General features: G+C 47.3%; 2 protein-coding genes across 7 annotated transcripts in view; one reads left to right on the top strand and one right to left on the bottom strand.

The window, feature by feature from the left end:
* The window catches only part of AP2B1 (adaptor related protein complex 2 beta 1 subunit), a 78,937-nt gene extending 58,594 nt beyond the window's left edge, over positions 1-20,343 (bottom strand). For 2 of the 6 annotated variants that reach the window (XM_017828908.1, XM_017828911.1), the window contains exons 1-5: positions 20,273-20,343; positions 15,825-15,882; positions 13,689-13,794; positions 11,581-11,716; positions 9,736-9,981 (exon numbers count right to left, since the gene is read on the bottom strand). In XM_017828908.1, the coding sequence (XP_017684397.1) occupies positions 9,736-9,981; positions 11,581-11,716; positions 13,689-13,794; positions 15,825-15,861 (525 nt within the window). In that variant the 5' untranslated portion in view covers positions 15,862-15,882; positions 20,273-20,343. Of the gene's footprint in view, positions 1-1,994; positions 2,172-9,735; positions 9,982-11,580; positions 11,717-13,688; positions 13,795-15,824; positions 15,883-16,198; positions 16,362-18,487; positions 19,126-20,263 lie in introns of those variants that run through there. The other 4 variants (XM_017828907.1, XM_017828910.1, XM_017828909.1 and 1 more) reach the window with 4 other exon arrangements.
* A 146-nt stretch (positions 20,344-20,489) lies between these two features.
* Positions 20,490-20,538, top strand: part of PEX12 (peroxisomal biogenesis factor 12) — a 3,566-nt gene continuing 3,517 nt past the window's right edge. The window contains exon 1 of the mRNA XM_017828844.1: positions 20,490-20,498. Coding sequence (XP_017684333.1) covers positions 20,490-20,498 — 9 coding nt within the window. The remainder of the gene's footprint in view (positions 20,499-20,538) is intronic.

The following is a 20,538-nucleotide window of genomic DNA, read 5'->3' on the forward strand; positions in this document are numbered from 1 at the left end:
GGGATCTGCAATCCATAGTCCACAATTAGAGCTGGTCCTCGCCTCCTACCTCAGCAAAACAGAGCTGCTGTCAACTCAGTGACGAGAAGATAAAGGAAGCAAAATGGGATAAGAGAAGGGTTGGGGAATGTCTTCAAACTTTAAGCAACATTGATTAAAAAAAAAAGGACTCCCTGGCGATTTGCACCGAACATACTGATAGGTTATGGTATGCCAACAAAAATAATTAGCATCTCCAAGGCTTTTTGCACAGCCACAGCACAGCTGAAATGAAAACAGATTTCAGGACCCCGTCCAACACAAACACTGGTTCAAGCACACGCGCTCACCTCTTCCTTGGCACTGCCACTGGGCTTCCCTGGGAGGCAGGAACACAGAGCAACACAAGCTGGCACTGCATGGTTCCATTCCAGCCCACAACAACCACGCTGCCAACAGCTCTCACCAAGGGAGAGGGCAGGTCAACAAAGACTGAAGCACTGCCCTCTAACAGCTCCCACTCAGGTATGGAAAGGAGTCCATCAAGAACCATTCACACCAATTCCACTGTTATATCACCTAACAATCTACTGCATACTTTGGCAGTCGTGGAAGTGTCAATAGAAATATTTAGAAAGATGTTTTGGCCAAAGAAAATCTACAGCATCAAAGCTGAGTCTTAAGCCTTCAACTCAGCTGATGCTTCTTCCTTAACACAGCAACACGAGGTGGTGAAGTCCAACTGCACTGAACAGCAAGAGCAAGGTACAAAGTGGTAACTCGATGCAAGTTGGTTATTTTCCCTTGAAAATAAACAGCAATGATGGACTTGCTGGGGGGACACAAAAAAGTAAAGCTGAAGCTTTACACGTGGTACAGGACAAAGTGCTCCATGGAACTGGACAAGTTTCACAGGCTGACGAAAAAAAAAGCCAAGTTTTTTTAGAAAACTGAGTATTCTCTGCTTTTCAAAACATGCACCAAGTTGATTTTGATGAGAAACCAACCAGGAGTTGTATAATTAATCCACAGATTAGAAGGAGGAAACTAAAAGGACAAGAAACTAACATTTATCATAACCTTTAGTCCTCAAAAATAATGTGGTCGCCCCCGTAGCCACAGATATGTGAGCCCAAACAACTAATGAACAGGAAAAGCTTTTAAGAGCTTAAACTTCTAAGTTAACTCCACAGCAAAATGCCTCACTTGACTCACAATTAAGGATACCACCTTTAAGCTAAGAGCTACTAACCAATGAGGACCCACCTAAAAATCACCTGAAAAATAAAAATGCAAAGGAGATGGAAGAATTAATCATAATTATTAATAATAACAGGTCCCTGGCTTGCTGATGTAAATCAGTTCACCCTGGCTACATTTCAGCGTTATTCAAATGCAGCCACAGCAACATCCCTTTGGAGCACAGATGAGCCCCATGACAATAAACCTGCTTTTGGCTGGAATTTCCCAATAAATTTGGACTCTTGGAGAAGCCTCATTGGGATGAGGATAGCTAAATCTCACAGACTCTTATTAAAATAAAAACAAACAAAAAAAAAGACCCCCAAAAAACCCCCCAACCCTGCACTTAGAACTACATTACAGCTTTCACAAGAACCCAACGTTTTTAAATCCACCTACAGACAGAACTCCCTCCGCAGCCGGAGAGACCAGATCCGACCTCACGGAAAGCTGCAGAGGTAGGAACACTGATTTGCCAGTTATTCCTTCTGGCAGCTCAAAACCTTCAGCTCAGAGCAAATGGTATAAAATACATTAACAAGGAGGAAAGGGGGTGGGTGAAAACCTGAGTGTCTGCCTGTCAACCCACACAGGAAAAGCTTTGCAGGGGGTGGGGGGGACAGAGGGAAGCTCGGCACATCCAGAACGCCAACCGGTCGGAGCAATCAGATTATTTTCCTCCCATCCCAGGCTAATTGGAAATTAAACCAAGTGTGTAATGGAGTTAATGAAATACAATGTTCTGCTGCTTGAAACAGGAACCTCTGGCTCACCATGCCATTAAAACGACGAGGAAAACGAAGAAGAGGAGGAAAAATTAAGGGGCTCTGAAGAGATGCTGAGGAAAGGCAGCATTCCCCACACAGCTGGAGGCTCCCATCCTCCAGGGAGCCAGGCACCACATGATGCTTTTGGGAATGGAGAGGTGCTGACATTTTGAAGAGCACTCTGAGCTCGCGTGTCATAAAGCACAGACTCCCAGATAGGATATTCAGGGTGGGTATTTTACCAGGCCACACACACCATGCTGTGTGCCCAAAAGCTCCCTAAGGAGTACTAACACAGACAGGCTCTTTCCAGATTATATGACTCCTACTTCTGTTCATATTATGTCTTTTATCTACAAGCCTCCTTTACGTTGCTTCCCTAGAAACGGCCCACGAACAATTAAAATTACTTTTTAAAAGTAATTTTATAATTAAATTTACAGAGGAAATTCTTCCCTGTGAGGGTGGTGAGGTCCTGGCACAGCCTGTCCAGAGAAGCTGGGCTGCCCCATTCCTGGAAGTGTCCCAGGCCAGGCTGGATGGGGCTTGGAGCAACCTGGGCTAGTGGAAGGTGTCCCTGCTCATGACAATGGCTGGGACTGGATGAACTTTAAGGTCCCTTCCAACCCAAACCATTTGGGGATTCTATGACTATAAAATGGCTCAATCAGGCAAGTCAGGGAGCCTTTAGGAACCTCACACTGGTAATTCATGTAATATAATTTATAGAGCCTAACAAATCCTCAGTTTCTGATCACATCCCAAAAACTGCCTGGGTGGGGAAGACCTCCTGGCTTGCTCTTTGCAAGTGGGATGAATTTTTATGGAGGTGGCAACCAAAGGGAAGTTAAGTGCTATCCTTCCCACGGCGTGCTTGCCCTGACTGGTTTTTGCACTTCCCTGCAGAAAAATGGCACTTTGTGGCAGACTAGAACACCACTTCTGCTCTCACATCCCTGTAAAATCAAGATGTGTTAGCTGTAAGACAGGAAAACATGCTTCCCCCAGCTGCTGAAACTCTTGTGGTAGGTGGGCAAGAAGCTGTTCAGGGATGGCTCCATCTCGAAGGGTTTCTCCTTGGCACAGCTGAGCCCCCAGTACTGGAAACTAAAGTCTATAGGAAGACACAGAGGGTCTGCAACTCCCTACTCCTCTTCCAGGAAACACCCTGGTTGATCCCAGCCTGGATCAGGCACCTATCACACACCAGGAAGGCTTCTTTCGCCTTTTTTTTTGTTTGTTTTGTTGTTTTTTTTTTTTTTTTGTGTAAGGCCCTTTGCAATTTCCCTTGCAGAGGTTCTCGCTGGCACCATCCAGTGGCAAACAATCCAAGCTGCAACCGAGGAGAAAAGCACTAGCTAAAAAACCCTCACAGAGCCCTGAAAAGGGGGGTGCAGAGTTACAAAACATCACAGCCACAGCGTTTTCTGACGAATGGTGCTTGTCAATAGCTAGAAATGCCTGTTCCGATTGAAAATGTAACATGTAGACACATGTCAACAAAATTCCCAGCACCCTGATTGATGTGAGAGATCCTGGAGTGATCTATTTGGCAAGACAAATGCTTTGGAAATTAGGCATATACTGGTGGCTGTAATTGGAAGGAGACAGGTCTCTGATGGATGGATTTGTCAATTAAGCTTTATAAATGAGGGGTCTGGGAAGACAGACTCTGTGGAGCCGTGGAAATTCATGCTTTATCATATAAACTCGTTGCATCTCTGCTAGTACTGAAAACACAGGGAAAAGCACAGCTTAGATGGAAGATGCTCAAGATCCAAATCCCTCATCCACAAGCCTACCAAAAACAAAAAAGCAAAGAATCAAGTCCCACATAAAGGCTGGAAATTCCCTCAGACCTGTTCAGGATGACAACCTGGAGAAAAAAAAAGAGCTACTTGGTAAGTCAGATTCCAGCCTTCCTCTGGAGAAGCTGTTGCAGGAGCTCATTCCAGAGCCAAAACTGGGTTTCATCAGCAGAGCAAGCAGGGTCAGAGTGGGTAACCAGAAGTTGTGCCACCAACTACAGACATCAGCTCTCCCTTCTCCCCCAGTTCAAGTTCCTGCTCTCCCCTGGCAGTCTCCCACTCTCAAGCACTCACTACACACATTAATGTAGCCACTGTTTATACAGGCTCCTCCATAACCTCTCCCTATTTCCTTCCCAATTTGCTGCTGCTGGCTGGCTGCTTACTCTGCAAAAAGTGTTGCTCTCCCTCCTGAGCAGCCTGGTGTAAACAGCAGAAACATCCATTAAAGAGCTCCAAAGTGTTGCCACCACTTTTCAACAGCCCTAAGCAATGGGCTCATTCACTGCAACATATCCATCAATGGGTAAAAGAAATTCCGCCTACAAATGCCATCAAGTGTCTCCCTGAAGGAAATATTATCTCCACTTGCAGCACAAACAGATTAAAAACCCCAAACCACACACAGGGCCAATAGAGACATGGCTGGGGGACTCCAAGATCCAGCCTGCATCTGCAACACCCACGCTGAAAAGTGGAGGGACATTTTTTATCCAGAGGGACAGACAGAGTACCCTGGAGCAGCCCCAGGCTGATGAGAGAACCCACAGTCACAGCAATATTCAGCTCCATACTGGGATGTGAATTTTCAAGTCCTTTCAACCTTCATTAGCAGGAATCATGAACTCACCCAGCAGTGGTGGTTCACTCCTCCCACTTCATAAATCATCAGCTGCACAGGGAAAACACACGGCTGTGAGAGTCCCCATGAGGGACAAGTGCTCTCCTGTGCCCGTGGAGAAGGTGGTGTTCCATTCCCTGTTGTATGAGAGAATTCCCACATCCCTGACTGCCTCCCACAGACCCCTTTTGGGACTCAGAGGATCACCAGTCTCCCCAGACTTATTACATAGAGAGGGATTAAAATTCCTGCAGAGTACTCAGAGGAGGACAGCCCAGGAGACAAAAGCTGCTTCTGTTCCTAAACTGGCTTATTCCTCAGGACGCCACCTCACAAAGACATACAGCTTGCCAGCTGGGAGGAAAAGGAACAAAAAGAAGACATTCTTCCTCCACAGGGTCATCCAGAAAGCCCCCCCACACACACTGTGAAGTTCTGGCAGAGAGGGAACCCCCATCACTTGCAGGACGGACAAGAGAGCACTGGGATCTCTATCAACAGGTTTTTAGTCTCATCTGTGAGCTGTAGGAACTCAAAACTGCTAGAGGGACCTCGGTGCACCTCACCACCCCCTAGATGTCAGATCTCAATAGATTCCCTTCCTAGAGTGGTTAATGCTAAAGGCAAAAATCATCCCCGGCACAACAGAGTTTAATGATCTCCATACACTTGGTGCATTTACTTATGTGATCTCAGTTTACTCCATGTTGATTCACAACAATGGTTCTCCCAATAAACTGTGATGTGTAGACGGTGTAAAACAAGACATTCTGTTGGACAGCACAGCAGTGCTACATCTGTACAGCCAACAAGAACACAGGAGCAGAACAGCCACACCTGAAAAAGCCCTGATCCAGCACACCACAGTGACAAAGCAGAATGTGAGGAAGAAGAAATGCTACAGGAAGGAGTTAAACACTGAACAGCACCTAGAAAATAAAAGGGAGAAGGTGACATCAACTTAAGCCAGGTGGATAACAGACAGACTGATATAAGAAAACTATTCCATGGGTTAAGAGTTACCTTGGAAGGTCAAGGATTGAAAATATTTGGACAGAAAGGTTGTTCCATGCAAATATTAGAAGACCAGTAAGGTTTAAGATGGATTTCTTCTTATGTTTGTCTGCTAATATTTACATTCTTGAAGAAAACCAAGTGCTGGGATAAAAGCCAGGAGGGAACTAGTTACAAAATGAGGTGTCTAAGGGCATTCAGCTTTGGTTCTGCTTTAAGCTGCTGCCATCTCGTGGTTTGCTCTCCCTCACCTGGGCTCAGCACTTCCAACCACAAACAGTCACTGGGTCTCATTCAAAAATGCCAGAACAAGACAGAATCAGGAAAAAGAAAAAAAAAAAAGGGGTTTCCAAGACTTCAGAGAGTCTCTGGTCATCAGTAGGTGTGTAACAAACCTACCTCTCTCACCCATCTATTATCTGCTGCTGCTGCTGGGTGTGAACAGTGTTCTGCAGCGACCTGGAGTACACAAAAACCCTGGGATGTCATTTTGGAATTGCATTTTGGTTGGAGTACTGGATTGTGGAAGCCATTCAGTGGCTTCTGAGTCGCACTATGCCCAAGTCACCAGTGAGACAGGCACTGAGGACTGAGCAGGTCCAGCAGCCCAAAGCAGCCAGGCCCCAGCATTACATATTCCTCCAGACCTGCTTTTGCTTTTCTTGCAAGGAAATGAAGAGCAAAAGAGAAGGGTTTGCCTTAAGACAGCCCTGGGAAGGAGTGAGGGCTCCCTCTAGGGAAGGATCCTCTTTGGCAGGATCCCAGGTGACAAAGGGCAGCCACGAGCACTTCAGCCCCATCTGTAAAACCAGATTAGAGACTCCTGCCACAATCAAACTGCTGCAGTGCAACTGAACTGTGCCCTTGCAGGGGTTATTGGCCCAGTGCCTGCACAAGGCAATACATGTCCAGGAACTGCTGACATGTCACAAGTTCATCAGCCCAGCTGGTACCTTGCCATACATACCCACATCACTATAGATGCAATTAGAGGTTTAAATTAATTCACCCAGCAGAAGCTGCAAAGCTATACAGAGATTTTTTCAGAAATAGCTAGTGAACTACCAGACTGAGGTGTCAGGCCTTTAATCTCAACTACAGCCAGCTCACCTGGAAGGGTGCAACACTGCAGCTGCTCAGAAGATCACTGAATGTGAACAAAGGCCACATCCTGACAACAAAAAGCCCAGATAAAAGGGGCAAACACCTTGCCTGTGGACCTGCAGCACCTCCACAGGACTTCAGTGCCCTGAACATCCCCAGTCTGTTACCTTATTAACACAGTCATGCCAGTAGTCAAAAAAACATAGAAAAAACCCCCCAAAACAACAAAATGTTTCTGACAAGGTCACCTCCCAACTTAGTCAGACATCGTTAGGACGAAGGTGATCTGAGCCAACAGAAATATGCACCCTGATCTCTGCATAATTATAAGGCAATTAGCAAGCCACAGATGGAGATGTTACTTTACCAAGCACCCAGCTAGAATGCTTAGTGCTTGCTCATGTCCTAGAGGCAACCAATTACAAAACCATAATAAAACCCTTCTTGGAGACTATTTTTCAACTGCAGCCCTTTTTAGCTCCTGCTCAACATCCTCATTTCTCAGAAGAGAGAACAAGTGTGGACTTCCCATCTAAAAAATTCTGCTTCATTAAGTGTCTAATGCTGCCCATTTCCACAAGCCATCGAAAAAGGAGAAACATTTATAATATAAATATGAATGAGCTTAGATAACAGGTTCCAATGATTGAGATGCACCATTTACAGAGGAAAAGGCCATAAGGATTGATCCCTCAGTACCATTTTTCCAGCCATCTTTCTTTTGATAGCCAATACTGATACACAGATTTTACTTAAAAAGAGCTCCCAGGCAGGGCTGCATTCCATCTGATCAAGGAAAAACAGCTTAGCAAATATCAACTCGCACACAAATATAATTTATCTGGCAAACACAACCCCTGGTCATCTGGAACCCCACTGGAGTTTCACATGGAGAAAGCAGCAATGAGATGGATGGTTTGACTGGGAAGATGAACCCTAATTGGAGCTGGATAGTTCCTGTACTTTTGACAAAATCACTATGCCACAAAGGCATGAATTTCAAAGGGGACCAAAGGAATAAACTTAACTAGAAGAAATGTCTTTTTCTACTTTGTAACCAGATTAAATATTGTATTAAATCAGCAGCTATAAGAGCCTCAAACCTTTGATAAAAATCTCTCCCCATGCACCCTCAGGAATCAAAAATACAATGCTCCATCCACAGTGAAACCTGGGAAACCAGTACACAGAACACCAGCTACATGATCCTCTCAAAGCCACACACCACAGGCCTCTCCATCACTATCACTCCTCCAAACTGCTTTGTCCTGCTGTGAATCCTCAGTTTTGGGAAGAGCAAGGTGAGTGCAACACGAGGCAGGTACTGGGATCCTGCACAGCTCCAGCAGCTGCAAAGGTTCTGCTGCCTCAGCCCACCCTCATTACCACCAAGGAGCTCATTAGTCGTACTGATGGTTTATTGGGACTCCCAGTGCTACTTTTGGAGGTTTATTTAGCAAATGGAGCATGTGCTGCCCTTTGGTGTTTCTCCTCTTTTCTTCATTAAGTCAGTATTTAAGTTAAAAGCATATCGGTGCTCTCCTGTCAGCCAAGGGTCCATTTACCAAACCTGTGAGTTCCACTGAGATCAACAAGCAGAAAGGGAAAAAAACCCCTTATTAATTCTCCTGAAGTACCACATCCATGTGGCTGTGACCAGAAGAAAATCAGAGCTGGAACCCAGGCTAGGAGAAGAGGAAGTTCTATCCCTGACAAGAGCACATTCCATTGCTGCCTGTGAGCTGGTGAATGCCAGGGCCAGCATTTAAGTGGAACTAAAGGAACCCAAGGAAGTTCTTTCAGAGGCTGCAAGGCACACACTCTCCCACACGGAATTAACCCAGCAGGTGTTCCTCTGTGTGACTCAAAGTTGCCTCGACAGAGAGAGCATCTTCAAGGAGTCATCAATATTCATACAGAAACCTGGCACGAGAAAAAAAATCAGGGAGGCAGATAAAAAGAACAGCTTGTAAAAGAGCTGGATATCAGAGGCAATAGGTGTGTCTCCTGACAGACATCTCTGCTCAGACTGGTGCCTGTGAAAGTCAGACATCTCTACTTTTACTGTCTCTAGAAAGTCTTACAAAGAGCAATCAGCAGCCTTCACTCTCCTCCTAAAGGGGATGGCACCTCACCACCTGCACTTGGTTTATCTAACCTGCCCAAGATAACTACAAAAGCAATTTGCTTTACATGCACCATGGAAAGAGCTGTCAGACAAGCCCTAATAATGTGCAATTATGTCTTTAAGCAGAGTCAAATCAGATCTGTGCTCTAAAAGAGCTAAAAAAGTAGTGGTCCTTAAAGTCTGAGTTACACTGAGCTGCAGTTAGGATGATATATATGGATATGCTCACTGGATTCCAGTAGGTAACAGCAAACAATATTGAATGAAAGGATTATGCAGTGGGACAGTTCAATCCATTGGCCACCACCTTTTAGTTACAAAATAATAGCAGAACATGCCTGGCTTGGAAATGGACCCTTCATCAACCATGATTAAATGCTGATTTAGTAGGTAATTTACTCCTGTGAAATTCTTGGTCCTGATCTCCACCTCTGCTCTGACGACTCATTTAACTTTATTAAAAACATTAGCATTGATTTTCTCCACTCATTACAAGCCAGTGGATTTATCTGCATTAGTGAATGAATTCATCCAACCTCTTATTCCAAGAAGAGCCAAAGCCTGCAGGAAAGCAGTTACTACAAGCTGTCACTGAGGAAGCAGCATCAAATATTTCTTGCTGCTCTGACTCACCTGACCAGGAAGTTACACTTTTGCTGCAGCACTCAAGACAGGCAAAACAGGCAAAAGCCCAAACAGATCTAACAACAGAAGGTATTTCCTGTTTTCTGAGGCAACAACTGCTCTCTGACCAACCCATTCATCACAGTGCAGCAGTTGCAATTAAAGACCCTTCACATTTCTGATCATCTGCCCATTAGACACTCGAGCAGAGCGCTGGAAATACGTTACCATGGGATTGGAGTCTGCAATCAGGTCACGCAGGGAATCCAGAAATCCTTGGTCCTCCACCATCTGGGCATTGATGTCGTGCAGCTTTGCCACACAGACAGCTGCAGTCTTCCTGACATAGGGGTCCTCATCCTTCAGACACTTGCGGAGGGGCTCACACAGGTACTCCGTGATTTTATCCACCCTGATGCACCCCATGGTGCGCACGGCCAGGGCACGGATCAGAGGGTTTGGGTCCTCACAGTCCTGCAAGGGGGACAGAATACCCAGTAAACAAATCTGCACCACCACCCACTGATGCCTTCCCTGCAGCCAGAGTCAGGCTGTTCTTGCTCAAGAAGCGTTCTCTCTGATGACACGCTAAAAACCAGGCAATTATTTCAGATCGGGGTTAAAAGGTGGCACTGGCTGGTTCACAGAAACATTTTATGCTATCTCGAGATGTTTTCAGGCTGTGATAGCTCGTAAAATTGTGATCTTGGTGTCCCTTTGTTCTCCCAGGAAAAGCTTCTTTCAACATGATCCAGCAGCTACAGCTAAGCCAGAGAGGCAGCTCTCACCACCCAAAATCACAGGCAACCCTCAGACAAAAAAATACACTGACTTCCAGCCTTACTGGCTTAAAGAAGCAAGAGATATAATGGGAAAAGTCAACAGCTAAACACAATGCAACAGCCATCAAGGCCTGTGCATCCCTTAAGTTTGTAACATATGAAGCACTAAGCAAAGGCTGGTCTAGAGGTGCTTTTCTGAAGAGGAAAAAGCAAAAGCAGACAGGAACACAGCACTTCATACTTCAAGACTACAGAATTTTCCATACCTCCAAACCATCCACATCTCTGAGCTCCCCTAAAACCAGCCTATAAAAGGATGGCTGCAGAACAACCTACAAAAGCATAAGGTCCATTTACCTTTCGCTGTTTAAATTTCCTACAGCCGATAAAACACTTTTAAAGCATTACAAGAGAAGTGACACCTCTTACCAGTGCATTCCACACCTTGAAGTGTCTACTGGGTGTGAAGTGCTGAGTTAGTGCAGACCAGTGTCAACACTTGCTCTTTACAAACACTTGTCCCTCAACTTGCCAAAAGGGACACCAGACATTTCCTTGCAGGGAAAAGCATGAAGATGGAAAATATCATTAAGCATGAAGATGGAAAATATAATTTTGTTTGAGCCCATTCTAACAGAATTACATAAAAACAGACACCAATGTTCTGTCTAGACAGGAAGACAGGGACACCCTTCTCTGAGGAGAACTGACCTGCTCTCAGCCTGCTCTCTCCTCTTTCTGCCTCAAGAACCATGACACAAAATTGGAACTCAATGCCATTCCCCAGTATCTCAGATTTTATAATACTCTACAAGGAGTTTCAAACTTCTTCTAAGCACTGGGTTTCATCTTGCACAACGTGAAATAACATTTTCTTGATAAGGAGTGGCAACTTGATGACAGAACTAAAGGCAACACAGCAATCAGGCTGTTATTTTTGCACTGAACTGTCTTTTGGTTTCACTACAGATAAAGGTTTTCCACACAGCTGGAAGATTCAAAAAGGAAGCAGATATCTGTTAGCCAACACCAGAAGTTGGGAAAACAATAAAAGCAGCTTTCCCTGGAGCAGGCTCCCCCAGAGCCACTTACAGGGGTGCTTAAGTCATCTCTGCAGTAACAGCAGCAAGTGAGGGAAAGGAGCCAGAACTACTGGGACTCAGCACCAGCCCAGCCCAGAGGCTGAGACCAAAAGCAGAGATAAACAGCTCCCAAAGGCTAATGGGCAAAGGAGATGTGCTGGCAGCTACTGGGCTGGGCCATTTTCTGGTGAGCCCTGGGAGCAGGTTACCTTCACAAAGCTGTTGACAGCCATGATGGCCATGTCTGGCTGACTTTTGGCATAGTTCATCAGGTACAGGTAGACCAGCTTCTTCAGCTCCAGGTTGTCAGTCTGCATGCAGTTCACAACATCAGGAAAGAGTGAGCTGGATAGACAACACAGGAATAAGCAAAAATACAATCACACAATTGCTTAGGTTAGGAAAGACCTTTAAGTTCAGCTGTTAACCCAGCACTGCCAAACCCACCACTAAACCGTGTCCCCAGGTGCCAAATCTACATGATTTTTAAATCTCTTCCAGGGATGGTGACTCACCACTGCCCAGGGAAGGTTATTAAAATGCAATATAAACCTTCCTGGCACAACTTGAGGCTGTTTCCTCTTGTCCTATCACTTGTTACCTGGGAGAACAGACTGACCCCGTCTCGCCACAACCTCCTGTCAGGGAGCTGAAGAGAGCAAGAAGGTCTCCCCTGACCCTCCTTTTCTCCAGGCTGAGCCCCTCAGCTTCCTCAGCTGCTCCTGGTGCTCCAGACCCTTCCCCAGCCCTGTTGCTCATCCCTGGACACGCTCCAGCCCCTCAATGTCTTTCTTGTCATGAGACTGGACACAGAATTCGAGGTGCCTCACCAGTGCCCAGCACAGGGAACGATCCTGGTCCTGCCTGGCCACACTATTTTTGTTACAGGCCAAGTGCCATTGGCCTTCTTGGCTACCTGGGCACACCTTGGGCTCATGCTCAGCCACTGTCAACCAGCAGGTCCAGGTACTTTTCCAGCTTTCCAGCTGCTCTGCCCCAAGCCTGGAGTGTTCCATGGGATGGCCTCAGCCCATCCATCCAACCTGTCCAGATCCCTCTGCACAGCCTTCCAGCCCTCCAGCACATCAACACTCCCATACACAAGAGAAAAAGCAAGAATTCACAGTAGGCAAAAGGGATAGTAACAATATCAAGGAAGCCAGAAAAACTGGAGTTCCACTTTAAGCACCCTGCTGTCCAACAAAAGGTCACCTTCCTTCCCAAAACAGTTTGCAATGGCTTTTATTATAATCGTTTAATCTCTTCTAGGGCTCTAACATAGGTCAGTTCTGGAAGAGGTGAAAACTAATGCAATTTCCTAAATGTGTTTTAAATGGGGAGTTCACCAAACAAGAAAATTCTACCGTGCCAGGCCTGGGGGTGAACCCACAAGAGAAAAAAAACGTTGCTTAAAAATGTTTTGGTCACGCAGGACACTTACAAAGAACCTGCCAGATTTCAGACTAGTGAATTCTAGGAGCTTAAACACTGACAAGCTGGGTTTCACTCAAATGTCAAGCAGCAATCTGTAAACAGCACTGCAGAAGAACACAAGGATGTTACACAAGGATCTCTGCAGCTCCCAGGTAAAGCTGTAGGGATCTAAAGGTGAAGGGTAAGTGCTGTTGGCAAAAAAAAAAACAAGTTTTTTTCCCTTCCAGTTTACATGTTCCTTCATTCTACGATGAAATCACGATGCTAAATTTGCAACCTTATCCTGATTTCCGTGGCAACAGACCACGCTGCTGCCACGAATCCAGGACTGCTGGGACTTTCTGGTAGGCTCCAGTAACAGGAGAAGCTGGAGGGAGAAAGCATTCACTCGAGCAGGTTTTTCTGGTTGTCTCAAAGACAGAAGAGTGTGCTGGGGATAGTGCTGCAGAAGGTAAATGCTGGTGCCCTTTGAGACACAGGTTCAATTTAAAAATCGCTCGTTTTAAAACGTAGCTCAAATCTATGCTACGGCAAGTAAGGCTGAGAAAAACAAGTGGAATTACCTTTGTAACAGTGAAACCCAGGATAGCAAGCAGGGAGAAAACATCACCTAAAGTCAACATACAAATTGGTTGAATTCTGGATGGGTTTAAACAAAAAGGGCTATTGGCACTGGGCTAAACCAGCAGGGAAAACAGTTGTTTGTTTTGCTCTCAGTAACAGGAAGGAGCTGGAGAAATCTGTGACAGGCACAGCACAGGCAAGGACACATCCAGCCTCACCAAGATGCCAAACTCAGAGCTGTTCCATGGACATGTGTATCACTATACCTGACTGAGTCCCAGGACAACCAGAGCTGCCAAGAGATACAAGTTGCTTTTACCTGACATCCTTCCCCACAGTCATGGCTGCAATAACCTTCTTTACAGCTTCTTTCCTCTTCTCTTTCTTTTCATTATTGAGTTCAGCCTTCAGTTCAAAAATCTCTCCTGGTAGAAGACAAAACAAATTGAGCCTCTTGGGAGAAGAAAAGGGTCTCACTATAGGGATAGTTCAAGAGTGAATTTTTACTTCCCCAGCCTGTTTTCCCCATAAAACTGGTGCAGCAGCACGAGGAACCTGTCAGACCTTATGGACAACATAAGAAGCAAAGCTGCAACACTCCAGGGAATGATAGGGGCTACACCTTGCTGAGGGAAAAGCTGTTAACAAGAACGTGCATGTTGCAGCTCTCCCACTTCCAGAACACCAAATCACATCCCTGGGGCATCTGTTTCTCAGAGGCAACTATTATGTAACCAGGATGAAAAGTTATTTGGAGATGCCAGATTCGTGCCTGCAAGAAAAAAAAAAAACTAAGCCAGGAATTTTGCCCAGACTTTTTAACTTTTTTTGCTCATCATTGCCTGCTTCCTGGGAAAACTGGAGTGGAGCCCACATGCTGTGGCTGAAACAGGAAAGCATCTATTTAGTCCAGTGGAATAAATTCTTTTCAAGCTAGAAAGACAGAGCTACTCCTAACAAAAGCTGCATGTAACACAGCTTGTCTGGATTCCAAGGTTGCCAAAGCAGCCTTTTCCACAACACTAATTCTTCCTGAGATTACTGCATGGAAAGTCAGTTCAGGCTGGGTCACCAAATTGGCAAAACAAGTTTATAAAATAAAGCAACATGTGCAAAAGACTGTTTATCAGGCCTGTTCCAGACAGAGCAAGTGCTATGAGAAAGATAATGCTCCCAGCTGACAGACAGCTTTCCCCAGGAAGGACAGCCAACTGTATTCCCAGTGGAAGCCACAGGCTGAGGACACATTACAAATATCAAAATATTTCTGAAAAAATACATTCCAGCCCCAGCTTTCAATTCCTACACACCAATGCCACTCTGCCAGAGCAGCAGCAGTAATTGCTGAAGAGCCTGACACAAAGGGCTACCAGGCACTTCAGAAAGGAAGAGCAGTGGCTGTTCTGCAGGATGCAGTGGAGGGACCACTTGTCATCCCTCCTGCCTGAGGGAGAGACACTGGCATTACTCACCCAGAGCTCATGCCCTGGAGCAGAGCTGAGCCAGCAGCAGAGCTCACCAGAGCCCAGACCATGCAGGCTGACTTCCTGCAGCTACCCCAGAAAAACCTGCCTTTAGGACTGAATTTACAGACAGTTGTGCCTTCGAAAGATGTCGACTGCATTAGCTTTATTTATGAGCTCATTCTGAAGCTTAATGAAACATAAATAGATCAGCAGTGTAGGTTTTTCCCTGGCAAGCATTCTTCCCCAGAAGCACCCAGACATTTTAAAAAGCAGAGGTTAATGCAAACCATTCTCCATATCTACTGGAGAAGGATGAGTGACATCAGGCTCAAACTGCACTCAGAGACAGTGTTTTGTTTAAGAACAGGTTAGAAAATAAAATTTGTCTGGGACAGTCTCAGCAGAACAAGCCCAGCTCTGGAGCATCTGAATGGATAAAGTGTCCTCAAAGATGTTTTCCAGACTTCCCATTTTTAAGGGCAGAAGTTTGTCCTGAGGTGAGGTGACCACCACACCTGCAGTAAAGTCACAGGAAAGTCAAACAGAGCAGTGCAGCTTTGGAGGGAATGGCAGTAGGAAAACCCGTTATCTTTACTTGATGTAGAGTACCCTTATACCCAAAATATTAAATGCCTCTCAATCAATTTAATCCTGTGATGCCCAAAAGAACAACCATCCTCAGTCTGGAACTTGTTAGCCCGTAGCTAAAACTTTGTCTCTGACCAGATCTGCACTCAAACCCCAATATTTTGCTCTCTGATCCTTAAAAAAGCAGCAATTTGGGTCGTTTTGTGCCTCATAAAACCGTACAACAGTTTTGTCTTTTGTCACCATGTGACCTACTTTGGAAGTTTCTCCCTGGATGATTAAGAAGAGAAACAGGGACAGAGCTACCAGAAAAGCACAAGTCCTTCTGCATGCAGTTAAAAAAACCTGTGTAAAAATAGCCACCCACCACCTCCAATCCACTGCACCAGCTGAACACCAACCTTTTTTATTGGTCGTGAAGTATTTGGAGTCCGTCATGGTTCCAGGTCCTTAAAACACCTGAGAATGACAATAATAAAAAAAGAACAAGTCAGCTCCCAGAGCTGTGAGATGGCAACACCCAGTTTGGGAGGCAGGAACTCGCAGGGAGGATGGTTGCTGAGGGTGAGGGAAGAAGCAAACGCTCTACATCCACAGGCACAAGTTTCCCAATCTTCATCCTGCACCTGCTGCTGGAATTTCCTGGCAAACCCAGGGATTTAAAGGGCTCAGATGAACAGTGCTGGTGAAAATACAACAGCCTGTGGCGGATGGGCTGGGAAAGCTTTCCAAATTCCCAGTCTCAGAAGGGAAAAGGGGTTTTTTAACTCCTTACAATCAGCAGATCCTGGTGTGTTCTGCAGCTCTGCCTTTCCTGGGTATGCTATTCCATTTTCCAAGAAAAAGCACATTTAGTATCTCGCCTGGCAGGGAGAACTCCACGTTTCAGACAAAAGAAACTGTCATCTCCCCCTAACGATACTTCCCTGTGCTGCATCTTCATGGAAGGCACAATTAACCCCACTTGCAACACCCACCCCCAGGCCTTTCGTTTCTTTCCCTCCTTTTGTTCCCAGAAGATGCAAAGCAGTTGTGGGTTTGTTTTCTTTATTTTTTTTTAAAAAGAACAGCCATTACTTTTCAGTTCCCTCAAGCTTGAAATCGAAATCTTTCTCTGTCAAGATCCAACACCCCACCTCTGAGACACACACACAAGCTTATTATTTCAGTGCTGCACTGCTTGTTTTGTGGGCAGGACCAAAAAATGCTGTCGGGCCAGCAAAGTGCTCAGCAGAGCCAGCAGAATGGTCTCACCAGCACTTCTCTTGCTCCACTAAATTATTAATGCCTTAGAATACAGAGATTGCCCAGATGTATGTGGATATCCATCATTTTATTCTGATAAATGCCAGCTCTGTGACAAACATGACTCAAAGAATTTTCAAGTACTGGCTGAAAAACAAGCAGAGGAGTGGGCAGTTTGACTGCTCTTGATGAAACAGTCTGTATCAGCACTAGGAAATATGACCCTAAAACCACCTCAAAAAAGGCTTTTTTCCATCCCTTACCTCCTTTTTCTATTTTTTTCCCCCAATTCTCCTTTTCTTACACATCCTTCCATGACCTTAAACGCTGCTAGCAAAGCACTAAGTCATCTGTTCCCTAAATGCTGCCTGTCTTGCCTTTAAACCCTGCAGGTCTTGCTGGCTCAGCAACAAAAGGACCAGCACAGCTCTGAACTCCAAGACTCTGCCCAGCAGTGCAACCAGCTGGGTGTTCCTTAACACTTTCCTTCCTCATCCCTTAACCAACCCCAACACCATGACCATTCCTTTGCCCCCATCCACCCGGAGCAGTTTAACACCTTGGCAGTTGAATTCCCAGCAGCAGCTCCGGGGTAATTCCCCAATTCCCACCTCCTTCTCTGTGCCCCACATGGCATTGCTGGGATCACCTTGCCCAACTGCCAAACAACAGGATGAGGAACCTGTTGCTCTTCCCACTTCCCTGGAGCTCCTGCTTGCCCTGTGGTTACTGCCACATCATAATTAGGCAGAATTGCTGCGTTTGGGTTTGATTTCTCTCCCTTCCTGCTCCAAGCTGGAAAGCAAACTATGCCTGGAGGCAGCACGTTCCTCCTGCAGAGGAGGTTTAACCTCCTTCCAAAACAGAGGCTGGGTTGGGAAAGCCACACGAGCCACAGCACTGCAAATTTTTCCAGCAAAAATATCACAGCCCCCCCTGAAAGCAGAGGCTGCTGTGAGGACTGGTCTGTAATTAAAACCAGACCCTGTGTTCAGCTGCAATGTTACTGTGGCACAGTCCTTCGGGTTTGAGCCCAGCTTAAAAGATGACTTAAATGTTTTTCTCTATGAGAGTACTTGGCACAGTGCCATGCAAAAGGCATTGAACGTGGCCTCGATGTTCTTTGTTTGCATTATATGTGGATTTGTCTGCCAGGGTCATATCTCCCAGCTGAGCTACTCTAATACAGCTTTAACTGGGGCCAGAGCAGCAGATTAGAGAGCAAATCGAGGAGAAAAAAACCCAAACCACCATAAACATCATCCCAGTTGCATAAAGCCCCACACACAGAGGGAGGGACCTCGCTGAATTTCAGGGATGATCATTAAATCCCTAAAGCAGGACATTTTGCTGGTTTTCCTCCCTTCAGATCACATACTCGGGAACATGAAGAATCCTAGAAACACTCAGACAGGGCCAAGCACAGCCCATGTCTTTACAACCTGCTTTGACAGGCTGTAAATGAGAACTGACTTAGGTCAACAACCAAACCACCCTATTCCAAGTGCACCACAGGATAAAGCCTTTTTCTCCTGAGCACACACATTTTTGCTTCATGTATGTCAGGGCTTGCTTTGCACACAGACAGCTTGCCAGCAGCACTGAGCATTATCTCATCACTAACAACCTCAGCATGGTTTGCAGCAAATGAAAGCAAAACAGCCCAGATATTTAAAACACTGCTGTTTGTATCCCTCCAGAAAATGCCAGCTTCCTGGACACAAATCTAAACTGCAGGGAGCCAAGATAAATTATGACAGCATCATGAACAACCTTGTATTTTTAGAAGAAAATCCACAGCAGGTTACCCCCTCCTTACTATTGTTTGTGTCCAGCCCTTACTAAGGTGGAAACAGGTAAGAGGTGTTCAAAGCTGACAGCAAAAGGCTCCTGATCCAACCCCAGCAAACAAGAAGACATTAAATACAGGAATTGCTCCAGAAAGGTCCAGCAGTTCTTACTGCTACTTATTGACATTTAAATGCAGATTGAACCAAAACCATGATTAAGTGAAAGGACTAAGGAACCATCACAGCCAGTAAGATAAACCTCCTCAGCCCAAAACTACACAAAAAACTGGGTCCTGTGTCTGACCAACACCTGCTTTACCCCACATGTGGCTCCAACAACAGCCTGATCAGCTCCCACCACTCATTCCACACAGGGAGGAGGCAGGTTTAAGGCTTTGGGATAGATCCAAGCTCCCTGGCATTGAAACAATCCACTCTTGCACCCCCAAATCTCTACAGTGATCCCTGGTTTAACTCTAGTGTTAAGTGGTGCCACCCATTTCCCCTGAAAAGCCTCTCAAGGAGCCACATGACAGCCCAAGAGTGGCCCAGAGCCACTGGAACACCAGGAAAATAAACAGGACAATGGAACATAGATGGCAGAGCAGTGCTGAGGCTCCAGAAACCTGCAGCTTGTGCTGGGGCAGGGAATTCGTGGTGCTCCCCCCTCCACTCTCAAACGCCCTCTGCCTCCTGTCACCTCCCAACTCCTTGGAACCCCCCTCCCAGCTCTGCTGCCACCCCCACACCTCCAGCAGGACTCACAGCACCCCCTCCACACTCCCCTCTGGTACCCCAGTACCCCCCCAAGCCCCTGTTCACCAGCCCTTCCCTCTCGGCAGCGTTCCATGGCTCTCCCCAGAATTCCACAGTCGCAGGATCATTCCCCACCAATCCCAGCTTCCCTCCCCAGCATTCCCAGCCCCAGCAGTGCCTGCCCAGTCCCTCTCAGCACTCCAGCCCTCCTCCCTGCCTGGCCTCACCAGTGTCCCAGTAGCTTGCTGTGTTCATTCCCACCTGACTTCCCTTCCCCAGTCCCACCATCCCCCAGCACCCGCCCACCCACCACCCCAGCCCTGTGCCTCCTCCCAGTACCTCTGCACCCACCTGCCCATTCCTCCCAGTGACCCCCCCATCATCTCCCAGTACATCAACAGTGCCCCTCCCAGTGCCTCACCAGCAACCTCCACGTCCTGTTCCAGTCCCCCCTCCCAGCTCCTCCCAATGCTCCACCAGTGCCCCTCACCTCCACCCAGTATCACCTGCCAGCGTCCCCCAGTGCCCCTTCCCACCCTGTCCCAGTCTCCCCTCCCAGTACCTCATCAGTGTCTCTCACCTCCTCCCAGTATCTCCTCCCAGACCCTCCCAAGACTCCACCAGTGCCCCTCCCCACCCTATCCCAGTCCGCCCTCCCACCACCCCACCAGTGCCCTCACTTCCTCCCAGTGCCCCTCCCAGCACCCCACTGGGGCCTCACCAGTGCCCCTCACCTCCCCCAGTATCCCCTCCCAGCGACCCTGCTGCTCCTCCCAGTGCCCCTCCCAGCCCTCTCCCCGTCCCCTCTCCCAGTATCCCCTCCCCGCATCCCCCCAATACTCCACCAGTGCTCCTCCCCATCCTATCCCAGTATCCTACCAGTGCTCTTCGCCTCCTCCCAGGATCCCCTCCCAGCGCCCCCCCCCAGTGCCTCTCCCCACCGTATCCCAGTCCCCCTCTCAGTGCCCCTCCCAGTGCCCCTCCCGGCCCCCTTCCAGTCCATCCCAGTCCGTCCCAGTCCATCCCAGTTCCCGGCCCCACTCACGGACCGGACTCACCGCTGCGGGGGCGGTGGCGGAACCGGAAGCGGCGGGGCCGGGCGGACTCGCGAGCAGCGAGATCAAACCCTCCCACGCCCAGAGCGGCCGCGCCCCCCCACCATAGAGAGGGCGGAGCGCAGACCGCTCGCTCTTCCGGGTGGGCGGGGCGGAGCGGTGCCCGTGTGGGGCGCGGCGCGGCGGCTCCCCCCGGCGGCGGGGCGGGCGCGGCGGTGCGATGGCGGAGGTGGGCGCTCACCTCACGGCCGCCCCGGCCGGCGGGGACA

This window comes from Lepidothrix coronata, unplaced genomic scaffold, assembly GCF_001604755.1.
Source record: "Lepidothrix coronata isolate B3197 unplaced genomic scaffold, Lepidothrix_coronata-1.0 Scaffold154, whole genome shotgun sequence".
Taxonomy (NCBI): domain Eukaryota; kingdom Metazoa; phylum Chordata; class Aves; order Passeriformes; family Pipridae; genus Lepidothrix; species Lepidothrix coronata.